At 37.6% G+C, this 15,097-nt stretch overlaps 1 protein-coding gene across 3 annotated transcripts in view; it reads left to right on the top strand.

Moving 5' to 3' along the window:
* Nucleotides 1-228: 228 nt before the first annotated feature.
* Nucleotides 229-15,097, top strand: part of CNTNAP2 (contactin associated protein like 2) — a 2,326,438-nt gene continuing 2,311,569 nt past the window's right edge. Inside the window, exons 1-2 of one of the 3 annotated variants that reach the window (XM_027538737.1) lie at nt 229-455; nt 1,052-1,373. In XM_027538737.1, the coding sequence (XP_027394538.1) occupies nt 1,277-1,373 (97 nt within the window). In that variant the 5' untranslated portion in view covers nt 229-455; nt 1,052-1,276. Of the gene's footprint in view, nt 456-595; nt 897-1,051; nt 1,374-15,097 lie in introns of those variants that run through there. The other 2 variants (XM_027538738.1, XM_027538736.1) reach the window with 2 other exon arrangements.

Genomic DNA, 15,097 nt, shown 5'->3' with positions numbered 1-15,097 from the left:
GAAAACATCTGCATTAGCAGCGTCTGCAGTTCGCGCTGCTCCTGTCGGGATGCTCGGCTCTGTCCCTTGGTGTTAGGACCACTCGGAAGACCTGCCTGTCGGACTCCTGATTCTGGTTCCCAAGGGGGGCCGGAGCTCCCGGAGCCTGTACCATCTCTTGTCTGGAGGGGAGGAGAGGCGGCTGAGAGAAGGCACCCGAGCGCAGGGGTGGTGTTTCCTGCAGCTGGGGGGTGGGGGGGGGAGGTGAGGGGCGCCAGGGTTGGAACCGGGTTCCGCGATCACCCCGCGAATTCCCAACTTCGGCCCCGCCTCCAGCCCGGGGTGGGGGAGAGGCGCGCGCCCCGCTCCTCGCCCCCGCCCCAGCCGATGGACCCGGGCCCGTGGGCTCCTTCTCGCGGCTGTTTCCCCGCGAGGCGAGGGCAGGGCAGAAGGGCTGTGACAGCCAGAGGGGTACGGTAAGGAGGAGGAGGAGGCGGCGGCGGCGAAGGAGGAGCCGGGGAGGGGCCTGGAGCCGCGGGGAGAGAGAGAGGGGAGGGCTTGCCCCCCCACCCCACCGCCGCCCCCTGCCTCGCCCGCCGCCCCGCTTCCCTGGCGCTGCCGGCGGCGGCGGCGTCTCCAGCCCTTCGGCCGCGGGGAGATGCTGCCCCGCGCCGCGCCGCGCTGAGGCCGTGCGTGCGCCCGCCCGTGGCCGCGGGGCTGCGTGCTCCGAGCGCGCAAACACAGTCCCTCCATGTGAGCTGCCGGGCGCCCGGGAAGCCCTCCGAGTCCCGCTGCCCAGCGGCCGGCTGGGGAGCGCTCGCCCGCAGCGGCAGCATTAGCACCGCCGCCGTCCCCGCGCGCGCGCTCCCCCCATCTCCTGCATCCTCCGTTCTTCTGATTTTCCGCCTCGTCCCCTGGTGATTTTTCTTTTTTTTCCCCTGAGAAGGAGAGGGCGGGGTAGGAGTCCCCTCCTCTGTTCCTCCCCCCGCCTCCCGCTCCCCCCCCCCGCCTCCTTTTTTTTTTTTTTTTTCCTTCTCGGTTTGAATTCTTTCCCCCTGACATTGGTTCGCAGAGCAAGAGGCGAGACAACACGCGCGGAGGGAAAAGGCAGGCTGCGATCGCCCTGCTGCTCCGGACTGGAGCCCGGACCGGGTGAGCGCAGAAGAAGAAGGACGCAGGAGGGTCTTGGTTTTTTCCGTGGTGCCCGAGGACGGCCCATCGCCCTCCGAGAGACTGACGGACGGACGGCGCCTCTCTGCAGCGAGCCTTTGGAGTACCGCGAGCCGGGAGGCGAAGGATGCCCGGGGCTCGGGGAGCCCGCTGCGGGGCAGCGCTGTGGCTCGGGCTGCTCGGCGGCATCTTCTGCAGAGCCTGGACGGCTCCCGCCACGTCCCGTAAGTAGCCCTTCCGCCGCCTCGCTCTGCGCTGGAGCAGTTTCAGTGCCGCATTGATGTTCCACCCGCCCCGGGTACCAACTCCGAGGAGGTGCCTTCGCAGGTCTCGCCCGGCTGATGCGTGTGTGTGTGTGTGTGTGTGGTTAGGTTGTCACGCACTTGGCGGCCGCTGCAGCAGGGGAAAACTCCAAACCCCGCGCTCCGGGCTGCAGGGAGAGAGAGGGTGGTTGATGCTGGTGATGTTTCTAGAAAGTTGTTTGTGGTCAGGGAGATGGGTTGGCGGCCGCTTGGTTAGAGTGATACAGTGTCGGTGACGGCTGCTTAGGAGTTCTCTCTCCACTTCGGTCTATTTGTGTAGACGGAGTTCATTGCCTTGGGCTTAGATAGGTCAAGGGAAGATGAAAAGTGAAACCTTGGCAAAAATAAGTTTATTTATGGTTTTAACTTTAAATGAGCACGGCTTCGGGAGTGGGAAAGGAGCTTATTTTGAGCAGGTTGGGCACCTATGGACTTCTGCTTGTCACCCCCACCCCAAGTTAACGACCGTTTACTACTTGTTTATTAAAATGAAACACAGTGAATATAGTATTGTAACAGAAATCGCTTTAATTTCCTGGCAATGGAGTGTAACGCAGTCTGGAACTTGGGACAGGCAATGCAAAATATCTCTAATGCAGTAGTGAACAGATTTCTTGAGAGTTTTCTGAAAAAAAAAAATGATGCTCTTCAGTATGTTTATCTCTGTGTGTTTTAGCTAGCTTTTTCTGAAAAAGATTGTTCATTTGTTCGTGAGGTTAGAAAGAGTAGGAAGCAGTGGAAGATTCCAGCCCATCTTCTCTGCATTGCTTTAGAAGTGCGTATTGTGCATCTAGAGAGGAAATGCATGAGCGCTCCTTTGGCTCAGAAAGAGTTAAGCACCAGAAAGATTGCCTGTAGGATGATAGGGTGATATTCATAAGAAATACTTGTTTCTGAAAATGAATGAGTTGTTAAAGAGTCATCATGGAGATTTTAGGTTTTGAAAAATAAGTGTTTTCCATGTAGGAAGAAAAGTTTAGTGTTTTCCAGAATTCATATGTGACGTATCTCTATCAGATCCTAGGATCCGTTAAAATATCTTCATCCATATGTTAATATTAATGCTCTTATTCCAGTGTATAAATATTAATAAGAAAAAACATTGAAAACTGACTTTATAAGTTGTGCTAAAAAACCTACTAAGTAGTAATATCGTATGATGATCCAGATTTACTGTTTTGACAAATTTTCCCAAGTACAGTATTTGATTCCCTTACATTTCAAGATATCATTTCAAGATAGAGAAGCCACTAAATGGTAATCTAAGTTTGTAATGAACTTGAAAAAAAGTTTTACAGTTTTTTCACAAAATAGATTAGACATAAAAATGTGATATGTTATTAATATTGAATGCCAGTTTTATAGATTTAAATATAACTTATGCAGCGTTAATGCTCAGTATTCCATAAATATGTAACCAGCTACTGAGAAAACTATTCTGATGAAATTTCAGTTTCCATGTCAAGGTCTGGTTATATAGAACTAGTTGCCACTTTTCTCAGAAAATAAGCTCATTACCAAAAAAAATAAAAAATAAAAAAATTTAAAAAAAAAGAAAATAAGCTCATTATACATGAAATTTGTTGTGTTCACGGACTCAAGGCCCTTAGAGCCAGACTTTTTTCCTGAGTTCTGTACTTCATTTTTCTGTATACTTTAATTATAATGGATCCATCTGAAAAATTCATGTGTCAAGAATGGCTTACATGCAGTCATTGGGTTACTATATTTTAAGAACCGAAAAGTTGTCATTTCCTACATACATTCTTAGTTCTTATAACTTAGAATTTGGCTACAGGGAAGAAGAGAGACCATTACTTTTAAGATAGATAATAGTTTTGTTCAATTATTCAGGTTTATTTATTTAACTCTTATTCCTCATTTTTGAAAAAAAATGTGTAATGGTTTAAATAATATGATGTTTTCTTTTGTTTGAATCTGAGTTGTGGGACCAAACTCAGAGTTGCCCCCATTCTAGAAATGAATTAAACAATAAGAGTGATTTCAATTTTACTGATTAGAACGAGTGTCACATACTCAGTACTTTAAATCTATACTTCTACCCTTAATGAAAAGTTTTGTTTATATAATATATGCAGCTCTGAAGAAGTTTGAGAGTTAAATTCTTAATACTAAAAGCCAATACCCAAAAGAGAGAAAAAATGGTTAACTACATGAATCTAAGATAATGAACAACTCAACCAGGAGAGGTCATCACAAGACAAAAAGTAGTCCGAAAACCTAAAAGTAATGTTTTTATTTGGTACCCATTTAAAAAATATGATGACTATGCTAAAACTTATGGTTCCCAGATAACTTTCTAATATGATGGATGTTTTTTTGGAAGATATGGTTAATATTTTAAAATTTCATAACAACATCGTTTCAGATATGCATTGGCTTCTGGCTTATTTCTTCTTCCCTATTATTGAACTGTATATACGAAGGCTGTTCCTGTTAATACTGTCTTTTTTATAACTAAACTAAAATAAACTTTAAAGAAGCTTATCTCTAGGATTAAGTAGAAATGGATTTTAATTTCTTGGCAGATAGTGGAAATGAGCTGCTGCTGAGCCAATGGCATCAGAGAACCTTGCTTCTTGTGAATGTATGTGCACAGGGCACATATGTAAAGTTTAAGTTGAATATTTTACTCTTAGGGAATTGCATTTATTTGAACACATTTGAAAGACCCTGGCAGTACAGTTCTAAATGATGAGAAGCTTGAGCTAGCATTTAGTGAATTTAGTTTATTCTTAAAGTATATTAAATTTTGACTTAAATAGTGCTTTCTAATAAAAGTTGCTTTGCATTATTTTATATAGCCATTAAACTATAATTTCACTGACTGGAGTATTTGAAAAGTGTGGGTTCAATTGATCAAATACTTTGTAGCAAACATGTTTTTACTTATATAAGCACAAATGTATATAGATATTTATATATACATATGTTAAAATCCTTTAAATACATTTTATATAATATGTGTGATATAAAATGTATAGGGATACAATATTATTTAATATAGATAATATTATATATTTATTATATCTAAAATATATGTGTATTTATATGTTTTCTAACAAGTCTCTCAAGGGGTTTAAGTTGCTTGCACATTTATAGATAGATCTTTTCATGTGCAATTATTTCAAGTAACTAAATAAACAATATTAAAACAGTAGGAAATTTGTCTTTTTTCTCTGTTTAGTTCACATGCCAACCTTAAAATGGTATCTTTTAAAAAGTTGAATTAAATGTAAAATATATAAGTAAACGTGAAAGCAAATACTATTAGTTATACTGAGCTTGAACGTAGTAATAAATTTGTCTTAATTAAATGAATTTAATTTAAAAAGTGCTTTAGGTCAGTAAAGTTCATTGATTGAAAACCTAACATTATTTATTTAATCCAAACCAATGAAAAGAAAAATATTATTCACTCATTAGAGATAAATATATGATCCTGATTTCATTGTTCAGGAAATTGGGATCTTTGTCTAAATTTTCTCTTTTAATATCGATACATGGAAAAAATGAGTAAAAAAAGCAATCCACAGATTCAATATAGTTTTCATTAACTTTTAAACAAGTATAAGCATACAACACATCATCTTTAGACAAATAACACCAAAGTTGTTTGATGTATATCATATATATTTTAAAATCACATTTCTAATATTTTTTCTATTCTAATTGGCAGGACATTTCAAGGTCTATAACTTCTTTGAGATTTTAAATCACTTCCCTTAATTATAAATTCTTCCAGAGAAAATCTTAATAAGTCTTTAAAAGTGAACTAGTAAGTCATCTTGTTTGATGTATCCTTTTCATGATTGAAACATAAAAAGAATTCGATGTACCGCCCCTTGGCTTGCTTCTCTTTTTTAAAGGAGATTTTATTTGTTGTAAATGTGGTGAAGAATAAGGAGAGATTCTTACTTCAAATCTAGTGGGTGATTATCTTAAAAATATTAAACACAGAGAGAACCACTTCTGTATATTGTCTCTGTAGTGATTGATTTTAATGGAATAAAGAAGCAAATGGGTAATTTCAAAGTTTTCCCTTATCTCATTGATTTGAGAAGTGTTTTAGTTTATCATTTATCCCTGTGTGCTAAGTTAAACAATAGAGTGCATAATAATTTAAGCCTCAAAGTCTACATTAAGGAAATAAAGGGAATGCTATATTTATAATCAGTGTCTGAAGTTGAGTGTTTGAATGTTTCTAGATAAATACATATTATAAGATAAGTAGGTTGTCGAAAACTAAGATATATTTCTATAATCATCTCCTATTTGGTCATGGAAGAAATTATGTGTGTAGTTTTTCCATGTTAATATGTAAGAATAATGATAAAGTGATCTTTGTATAGGCTTTAGCTTTTCAAATGAGACTGATACAAGAGAATACTTCTCAACAGAATGATCAGTTAAAACTGCATCTTCCCATCTCCTGGGATCTTTAGAACCTGCCTGTTTTAGTTCTGACCAACTAAAGAGATTGTTGGTATTTGGAAGTGCCCCCTCTTTCTCTGTCCTAATGTTTTCTTTTATGTGGAGAAAACTGCGCTTATAACCTTCTTAGCCTCTATCTCTGCTGTTCACTCATCCCACTCCAGGTTAGGCGGAGTGACTTAACCTGTTAGGTGGCTTTGGGAGAAGAACCTAGTTGAGCCCTTCCACCTGCTTTCTTCCAGGCTCTCTGCAAAAGGTGTAGTAGGTTCTACTAAAAGACGTGTCAGAGTAGGCTATGCCTCTGCAGTAATTTCTGTGGTAATAAGAGGAGTCTTATGATGGTCAGCTCTTCCTATGGATAGAAGGCCTGTTTAATTTCAGAATTAAGGTTAATGCATCCCATGGTTGCCACACACTGAAGCACTTTTCTTCCGTATCCGCAATTATTACGTAAAGGGTGATATTTGCTCTCCATCTGCGACTTCTTTTTTAATCTAGAACTCAGAGACAGAAAGGAGTGATGTTTATTGTCCCCTATCAAGCCCCAACATATTAAAATTGCCAGTAATAAGCTTATATAGTACTGAACTAAATGAACATGGTTAAAAACCAGCGGTGACTTAAGACTTGTTTTTCCTCCTGGAGGTTGAGTTGGAGAATTGACTTACTGCAACTGTGATCTCCAAGCTCCTCTATTCATTCCTTCGTATCTGCATGGTTCTGTTAGTGATATTTATTTTATAGAGACATTTAAAAGAAAACCATTTGTTTATCTGGGGTTAACATTACCATTTAACACACACATCTTGGTTATAGACTTCAGTAGCTCCACATTTCAATTCCATGCTGTCCATTTAAGCATCAGGTTAATTTGACGTGTCTTGAGTTGGTTGTTTCTTCCTAATTTGTGTTCCTACTACACAGTCATGAAGAGTTGGATGATTTGGATCAGTTATTCTACAAAAGAAACAGAAACATTTGGACTTTGAAGACAAAGTTGACTGATTTCCTTGATTGTAAATTTCGAAAAGAGCTTGTTAAACTCTTACTCAGTTCATTTTGGGGGTAGACTATTCATAATAACAGCTTGAAGTAACTGAATTTTTTATAGCACTCCAGATTTTAAAACCTCCCCTGATAGTAGGAAATCTGGAAATAAAGATGTATTCGTTGGCTCTGAGTTTGCTTCTGAAGAGATCACATTTTTGGTATACTATAAAAATGCTGCAGAAATACAGGCAAGCTCCCGAGGGCCGTAGTCAACATTTTCCTTATGATTCACGTTTGTTTGAAATACTCTCGTAAACATACATAGTGATATATTCTTTAATGTTTTTATATTTAGGAAGGAGGTAAAATTAGTTCCTGAGAATATTTCGTATCAGGAAAAATGATCCCCAAAGACATATAAGGTTCTTCTTCCTGTTTGCAGTTCACCCCTTGGTGGGTGCACAGTCTCACTAATCCGTTTGTATCATAGAAGAGGGTGAATGAAGGTTAACCTTCATAAAGTCAGGCTCCCTGATGCTGTCTTGTGTGGTGCGTCTACACTGGAATCAAGTTATAAAAAGTTTAATTAAATTCAATAAGTATTTGCTCACTTCTATGCATTATATGTCATGTTGGAAAAAGTACATAAAAAGACAAATTTTGCCTTGACTCCTAATTTTCTCTTAGCCACTCTAACAGTGTCAACTAAGTCATTCAATTACGAGATTGTTTAAAAAGGAATGCACAGGCAAAGTAAGTACCTGTGCTCGGAATTAACAAAACAACTTATTCTGGAGTGAAATAGTACCATGCTTTGCCAAAGAATACATTTACCTGTAAGAATATTCTTTTAAAATGGAAAGTGTTTATCGTTACTTGTAAAAAATGCAGACTCACACAGTTATTGTGAACTAAGGTAAATTGTATATTGATTAAAATGCATCACTCAACTCATTTTACTAGGTAGTCATCTCTTACTTAATGTGAATCAAGTTATTAATCAACCTTATAAAAGCAAATGTTTACTTCCATATCATATACTCAGTAGATGATATACATATTGTGCAAAATATGTGAACAGAAGGACTACATAAAAAAAAATCAGCCTAATTATGTAATTTTAGCATATTTTAGGGATAGCATGTGTTTAAAATTTGGTAATTACACATGAATAATTTCTTCATTAAATTACTTAATTGTTAATAAATTTAAGCTTGAAATGTATATAATGCCTGTGGTATATTTGAAACATTTTTGATTCAAGCAAAAATATATCTGGAAAATCATTTATGAATGTCAGTTTTTCAAATGATTAAATGAATATGTTATTAGTTTAATGAATTTAATGTCAGCTGATCTAAGAACATGTGATCCAGACTTTTTTTCCTCCCTGCACACTCATGGCCACAATAAAACATAAGCTTGATGCCATCATCAAGATAGTGCTGCTAACCTATTGTGGCATTTTTTTCTCAGTGAGTCTGAATATGGCCACAAAATCAAATCCTTCTGGACACAATCAACCAGGTAACCACATAAAATCTCATCAGATTTGATCTATAAAATAAAACTTTATTTTTTACTTATGTAGGTTATCATCACTGGAGGTTTTTCAGCTGACTTTCGTTAATGAGAAGCTATACTCGTTACTTAAATCACATGATTAATATTCAGTGTTATCATGTGGAAAAAATACTTTTATGTCTGTTTTATACAGTAGAAGAAGTTGTTAATGGTGGTGATGAAATCTTCAAGAGTACAATTTCATCGTACCTGATGCATGTCTGTAGTATATATGAGATTTACTCAAGTATCTTAACATAGGCATGTTGGTTTCTCATGGCTTGTTTAAAGCAGATTCTAGCATTGTTGGCTATCTGGAGTATGGAAGTAAGAATAACCATTTTATTGTGTCAGTTGACAAAGATAATTCTGTCAAAGATATCAGTGTGTCATAATTGGGTATTTACATTGCTTCTACTATCTCCTGCATTGGAAGGCAGATTCTTTACCACTAGCGCCACCTGGGCAGCCCCACAAATATAAACAGCCTCCTTCAAATATTTATATACTGATGTATTTGTGTGCAATTGATGTCAAAACTGGAAGGCTTGTTCAACAAGTATATATCATTTCTCTAATAAATGTTTCCTGATTGAGTTCTAAAAACTCATAACAATTGCCTTTTCAGCACCAGTTAGTGTTCTTTTCCAGAACTCTAGGCATCAATAGAGATTATTATGCTTAAAATTTTTTTTCCAGTTGACATGAATACTGATATTTGTTGATTGCGTACTTCAGGTCGAGCGGTACTCTCTAGATGTATTGCTGTGCTGTGCTTAGTCGCTCAGTCATGGCTGAGTCTGAGATCCCATGGACTGTAGCACCCCAGCCACCTAAGTCCATGGGGATTCTCCAGACCAGAATACAGGAGTGAGTCGCCATGCTCTTCTCCAGGGCATCTTCTCAACTCAGGGATCAAACACTCCATTCCAGCGAATTCTCCTGCATTGCAAGCGATTTCTTTACTGTCTGAGCCACCAGGGAAGTATTAACTCATTTAATACAACAGTGCTCCAACTTGCTGATAAGACAGTGAAGGCAGAGAAGTAAAGTAGCTTTCCAGGCCACTTGTATGATCTGTCCACACAATCTGTGCTCCTAACGATGGTGCCGCTGGCTAGGTGAAATATTAAGTCATTGATTTCCAGTTCTCTATAACTGAGTTTCAACTTGCATCTAGGCAGTATTTTAAGGATTAATTACCTGCTTATGTAGAGTTGTAGGGAAAAGAATACCTGTCATCATAAAGTTTCTATGTCAGTGATAACATTGAATGATAATAATGGAAACAATGTTATTTATATTTTAAACCTCTTCATAATGAACCGATTTTACAATGGAATTCTATCTTGTGAAACTATTTATTTAAAGGTACAGAAAATATTTGTTAAAATGTTTTGTCAGATAGGAATAAAAGCTATTTAAAACTGGTCTTCAGGAAATTTTGCGGTATGTATCCAGAACTGCAAATATTATTGACATTACCAAAGGTTAAAAGTTGATACCTCTGTCATCTATAACCAGTGTTTTGAGGATGAATTTCAAATGATAATTAATCATAAAACTTTTCTTGAGAGTCATGTCAAGAGGAAAGCTTCTTTATCTTTAATGGCTATGGGAAATTATTTGTCTCAAAAATATTTGTCAGTTCTAATGCTTAAATACCTCTTGTACCTATTCCTCTTTGTCCATCCCTGTGACCACAGTTCTAGTTAAGATTTCCAGCATTTCCATCCAGACATTAATTTAGCAGCCTCCTAGTATGTCTCCTTGCTCTTAATCATTCTCCTGTAGTTTATCATTGATACATATGCCAGAAATACTTTCCCCAAACACAGATCTTGTCATGTGCTCCACTTCTCTGGCTCTTGTCTGTCCCTTTGATGTAATCTCCCCTAACCCAACATTTGCCCTCCAGAGCCTTGCCATACTGCAATCCTTGCAACTTCTTCAATACAACATGCTGCTTCTACTCACATTTCTTTTATGCTGTCTTACATTCTGTTCCCTCCTTCTGAAATGCCTTTTCCTATTTTGTGTATGCTGATATTAGAAAAATCTAACACATGGCCCAAACCTCAGAACTTTGGAGCAGACTGGAGGTACCATCACCTCCCTGTGGTGATTTGGTCTAATTGCAGGCAAAATATCAAGAGGATGATAAGCAGTTCCTTTGCTATTTGGACTTATAAGGGGTAGACCAATGACAGATAATGTAAGTTATCTTCAATTATCTAATGTTAGAATGAGAAATTACCCAGATTGCTGACACGCTGTGCAGTGATAAGCACAGATACTTGTTTATCATAATTTATACATGAATATTAATCTATCAAGGGAAATAAAGAAACCATGCTGTGTCAGCTCTACAATGTCTCAAACCCTTTTGCTACATGGCTCTATTTTATAGCATTTTCTGTACTTCATTTAAGCCATATGGTTGGTCAGACTCATTAAAAGACAAGCATAAATGCCCTTTTCAAAACACGCTGTTTCAAAGAAATACCTGTAATCTGCATGTAAGTTGAAGACAGATGTCAACAAAATAATTATTGTGCTTAACAGGTACTTTAAAGAGAGTGCCTAAGTTGTCAAAAAATCTTGTAAATGATAGAGTAGTTGCAGAGAAACTTGATAATTGCGTACATTTAGCCATGGCACTCCATCCCAGTACTCTTGCCTGGAAAATCCCATGGACGGAGGAGCCTGGTGGGCTGCCGTCTATGGGGTCGCACAGAGTCGGACACGACTGAAGTGACTTAGCAGCAGCAGCAGTGTATATTATCCAGCATATTAGTTGATATTGTCAAAGTTGCTGTGGGATGTTCAGTGATTTCATTTTGATCTTTAACAGAACAAGAATATTCTTTGATGAATACAAAAAATAATCACTTATATTCTATGTGTTTATATTTTGAATTAACTCTTCCTGTCTGTACATTTGAAACTTTGTACATGCTGCACCTCATCCTTAAAACATCCTCCAGCCTTGCCTTTTCAAAGTCTGCCATCCAGCTAAACCTGGTTAAAAATTTGTAAGCTTTACAATGATTCTCCAGCACTACCTGCTGATAATACAAGTGACTCCTGTTTAACCCCTGGTCTGCATGGGCACAGCCTACACATATATGTGTGCCATTGTATCAAAAGAGCTAGACTTCAGTGTATATCTTTTACCATATATGGCACTGTACTAGTTGCATTGAATTATCATATAAAATTAAACAGTTACCTCTATTTTGGAATGCTCAAAGCATAAGAGTGCTCAAAAAATTAAAAACTCACAGATTTCACATTTATACAATTTTACTTTTATCAAGTTATCCCATATACTAATACATAATCTACATTTACATAAATTCATGCCATTAGTTCTCCTGGGCTTTAAGATAATAATAGCTTAGTATCTACTCTATAGTCTATTGCTGTAAAGTATTTGAAGACAGATATCATTAAGTCTGATTAAATTTTAAGTCACCATTTTATAGATGGCCAATTAACATATCAAAGATTAATATAGCTGTTAAGAGAAAACATTTTGATTTATATTTAGTTATAGCCCTCAAATGACCTATCACATTTCTGGGTACATACACATAAATAAATATAATCTGATTGAACTGATAGATGAGTTCTATATACAAATTATGCAAATAGCTAGATTGTAATGACATGTAAAGATTTCTTTTATCAGTTCTACTGATATTTCTATAGCTAAATGCAATGTAATCAGTAGTATAATTTTAATATATTAGTTACAATAAAGTTTATCTGTAAGTAATCATTCTTGTCTTATAAAATACTGCCTTAAAATGGACTCATCTGTATGAACAACAATAACAACAGCAAAAATAACAGAGTATTAAAAGTTATTTTAAAGCCTAATTTACATCTTTTATTTTTTTTAAATGGAAAGGCAACATAGTCTTGAATTTCAGTTTATTGTGTGTTCTTTGCCCAAAGTATATTAAGAAAATATTACTGCAATTCGAGTAGTCTTCATATCATGGAAACATGCTTTAATGTTACATAATTATTGTATACAGTGATCTGAAGCATTTCAGTTTTACAGAAAGTATATCATTATTAAAGTGCATCATTATTGCACATTTTTAGATGTGAAAAAATTAGAGTAATATATCCAAATTTAAAAGAGATTTCAAATAGTGTAAATAAAAATGACACGTTCTTCTATTAAATTGACTTCAATGGAGCTTTCTGTAAGAGGCTTTCAGATCTATTTGTTCATTTTATATGTCTATAATTATAGTATTTAGAGCGTCTCACACTGTGTTTGTTTCTACGTATTGAACTTTCAAATGACAAATGTACTAATGGTGGAGCCAAAGACAAATCATGCTAGCAGCTGAGTTACTGGCCTGCGGAAGTGGCCTGTGACAATGTCGCCTGAGGAATAATTAAAAAATAACTACTCAGAAACATGCATGAAGATTAGCTTGTTTTGGAAAATTAGTGACCTAGGTCTGGACCTAAAATTATTTCTCATTTTTTTATTTGTTATACTCTTACTAATCTTTCATGTAACACATTCAGTTTATAAACTGAATGTTTATAAGATGAACATGCTAATCTTAGTGGGAAAGATTAATAATAATATAATACCACTCGAGTCAGTGATTCCATCCAACCATCTCATCCTCTGTTGCCCCCTCCTCCTCCTGCCTTCAATCTTTCCCAGCATCAGGGTCTTTTCCAGAGGAACTGGCTGTTTGCATCAGGTGGCCAAAGTACTGGAGCTTCACTTTCAGTGTCAGTCCTTCCAATGACTATTCAGGGTTGATTTCCTTTAGGATGGACTTGTTGGATCTCTGTGCTGTCCCAGGGATTCTTGAAAGTCTCCAGTCCCATGCTTCTGTAAGTCATACGTTTTATTTGTTTTTTTATCTCTCATTGCAAAATTGTTTTCACTATCCTTTTTTGTAATATTCAACCTTAGCAAGTTACCTTAAGTCTCTTATTTATTAGGTATGTTAGAATTTCAATTAAAATTGCTCGGTCACTCCAGAGGCAAGTTTGTCAGTAAGTGGTTAACCAGATCCTCTCTGTTACAACTTTATAGTTGGAACCTAAAGAATGAGAAGGAGCTACATAAGGGAAGAGAAGAGGAGAAATGTTCCAAGCAGAAGAGAACAACTCTACAGTCACCACATTGGCCAAGTTTGGATGTTCCTCTGATTGGGATGTAGTTCATGACTTTGGAATGAGTCTTTTGTAAAACAGATGAGAAAAAATAAAGTTTTGCAAGAGTGAATAACGCTGCCTGATAGTTTATCAACAAATAGAGGGAAAATACATTTTTGCTGGATAAAATAGAGAATACACATATATTATCTTTAGTAAGAGAATAATGTTTTACCAGTGTTGTTAAAAATAAGCATTAAGAAACCTTACAATCTATGAATGAAATTGACTATCAGCCAAGTCAATTAATTTATGACAACCAAGAATGTAAGTGGGGAAATTATAGCCTCGTCAATAAATGGTGTTTGGAAAACTGGACAGCCATATGCAAAAGGATGAAACTGGGCCACTATCTTAGCAACATACACAAAAGTCACCTTCAAATGAGTTAAAGACTTGAATGTGCCACCTGAAGCTATAAAACTCCTGGAAGAAAGTGTAAGTGATAAGCTCCTTAACTTTGGTCTTGGTGATGAATTTTTAGATCTGACACCAAAAGCAAAGAAAGGAAGTAGGATGACATCAAACTAAAAAGGAGCCAAGGAGCCCATCAACAAAGTGAAAAGGCAACCTTCAGAATGGAAGAAAATGGTTGAAAATCCTGTGCAGTATTTCCTCTTTATCCACGGTTTCTCTTTCCAAGGTTTCGCTTAACTGAGGTCAGCTGCAGTCTGAAAATATTAAATGCAAAATTCCAAGATAAGCAAGTGGTAAGTTTTAAATAGTGCACCATTCTGAGTAGCTTGATGATCTTCCATGCCTTCCGGTGCTGTCCCACCCAGGACATGAATCACTCCTTTGTCCAGCACCTCCTGCCCCTTAAATACTTAGTAGCCAACCTCGCTATCAGATCAACTGTCCCAGATTCAGTTTGCAGCACTGATTCTGGCAGTGCTTGTGTTCAACTTACTGAGGTTGCTAAGACCTACAGTAAGAACAAGTCTTCAATACGTACAGAATTGTACAGAAGGAAAAAGAAATACATGCTGGTTTTTATGCTGGACCTCAAATTGCAAAAGTTATGGACCCTCTGTTACAGTATATTGTTATAATTGTCTATTATCAGTTACTGTGAATCTCTTACTATGCCTGATTTATAAATTAAAGCTTCCCTATATAGGTATATATAGGGGAAAAGCATAGTATGTTTAGGGTTGGTACTGTCTATGGTTTGAGGCATCCACCTGAAATCTTAGAATGTATTCCCTGCAGATTAGTGGGGGCTACTGTTTTCAGTAAGGGGTTAATATCAAAATATATAAAGAACTCATGGAGTTCAAGAGCAAAAAAAAAACAAATCATCTAATTAAGACTGGACAGAGGATCTGAATATTTTCCTGAAGAAGACAGAGAGCTGGAAAGCACATGAAAAGATGCTCAGCAACAGTAACCATCAGGGAAACACAAATCAAGAGGACGATGAGCAATTCCCTCAC

The sequence above is a fragment of the Bos indicus x Bos taurus genome, chromosome 4 (genome assembly GCF_003369695.1).
Source record: "Bos indicus x Bos taurus breed Angus x Brahman F1 hybrid chromosome 4, Bos_hybrid_MaternalHap_v2.0, whole genome shotgun sequence".
In the NCBI taxonomy this organism is placed as follows: domain Eukaryota; kingdom Metazoa; phylum Chordata; class Mammalia; order Artiodactyla; family Bovidae; genus Bos; species Bos indicus x Bos taurus.
Note: the sequence above shows the minus strand (reverse complement) of the source record. Positions and strands in the feature narration are given on the sequence as shown.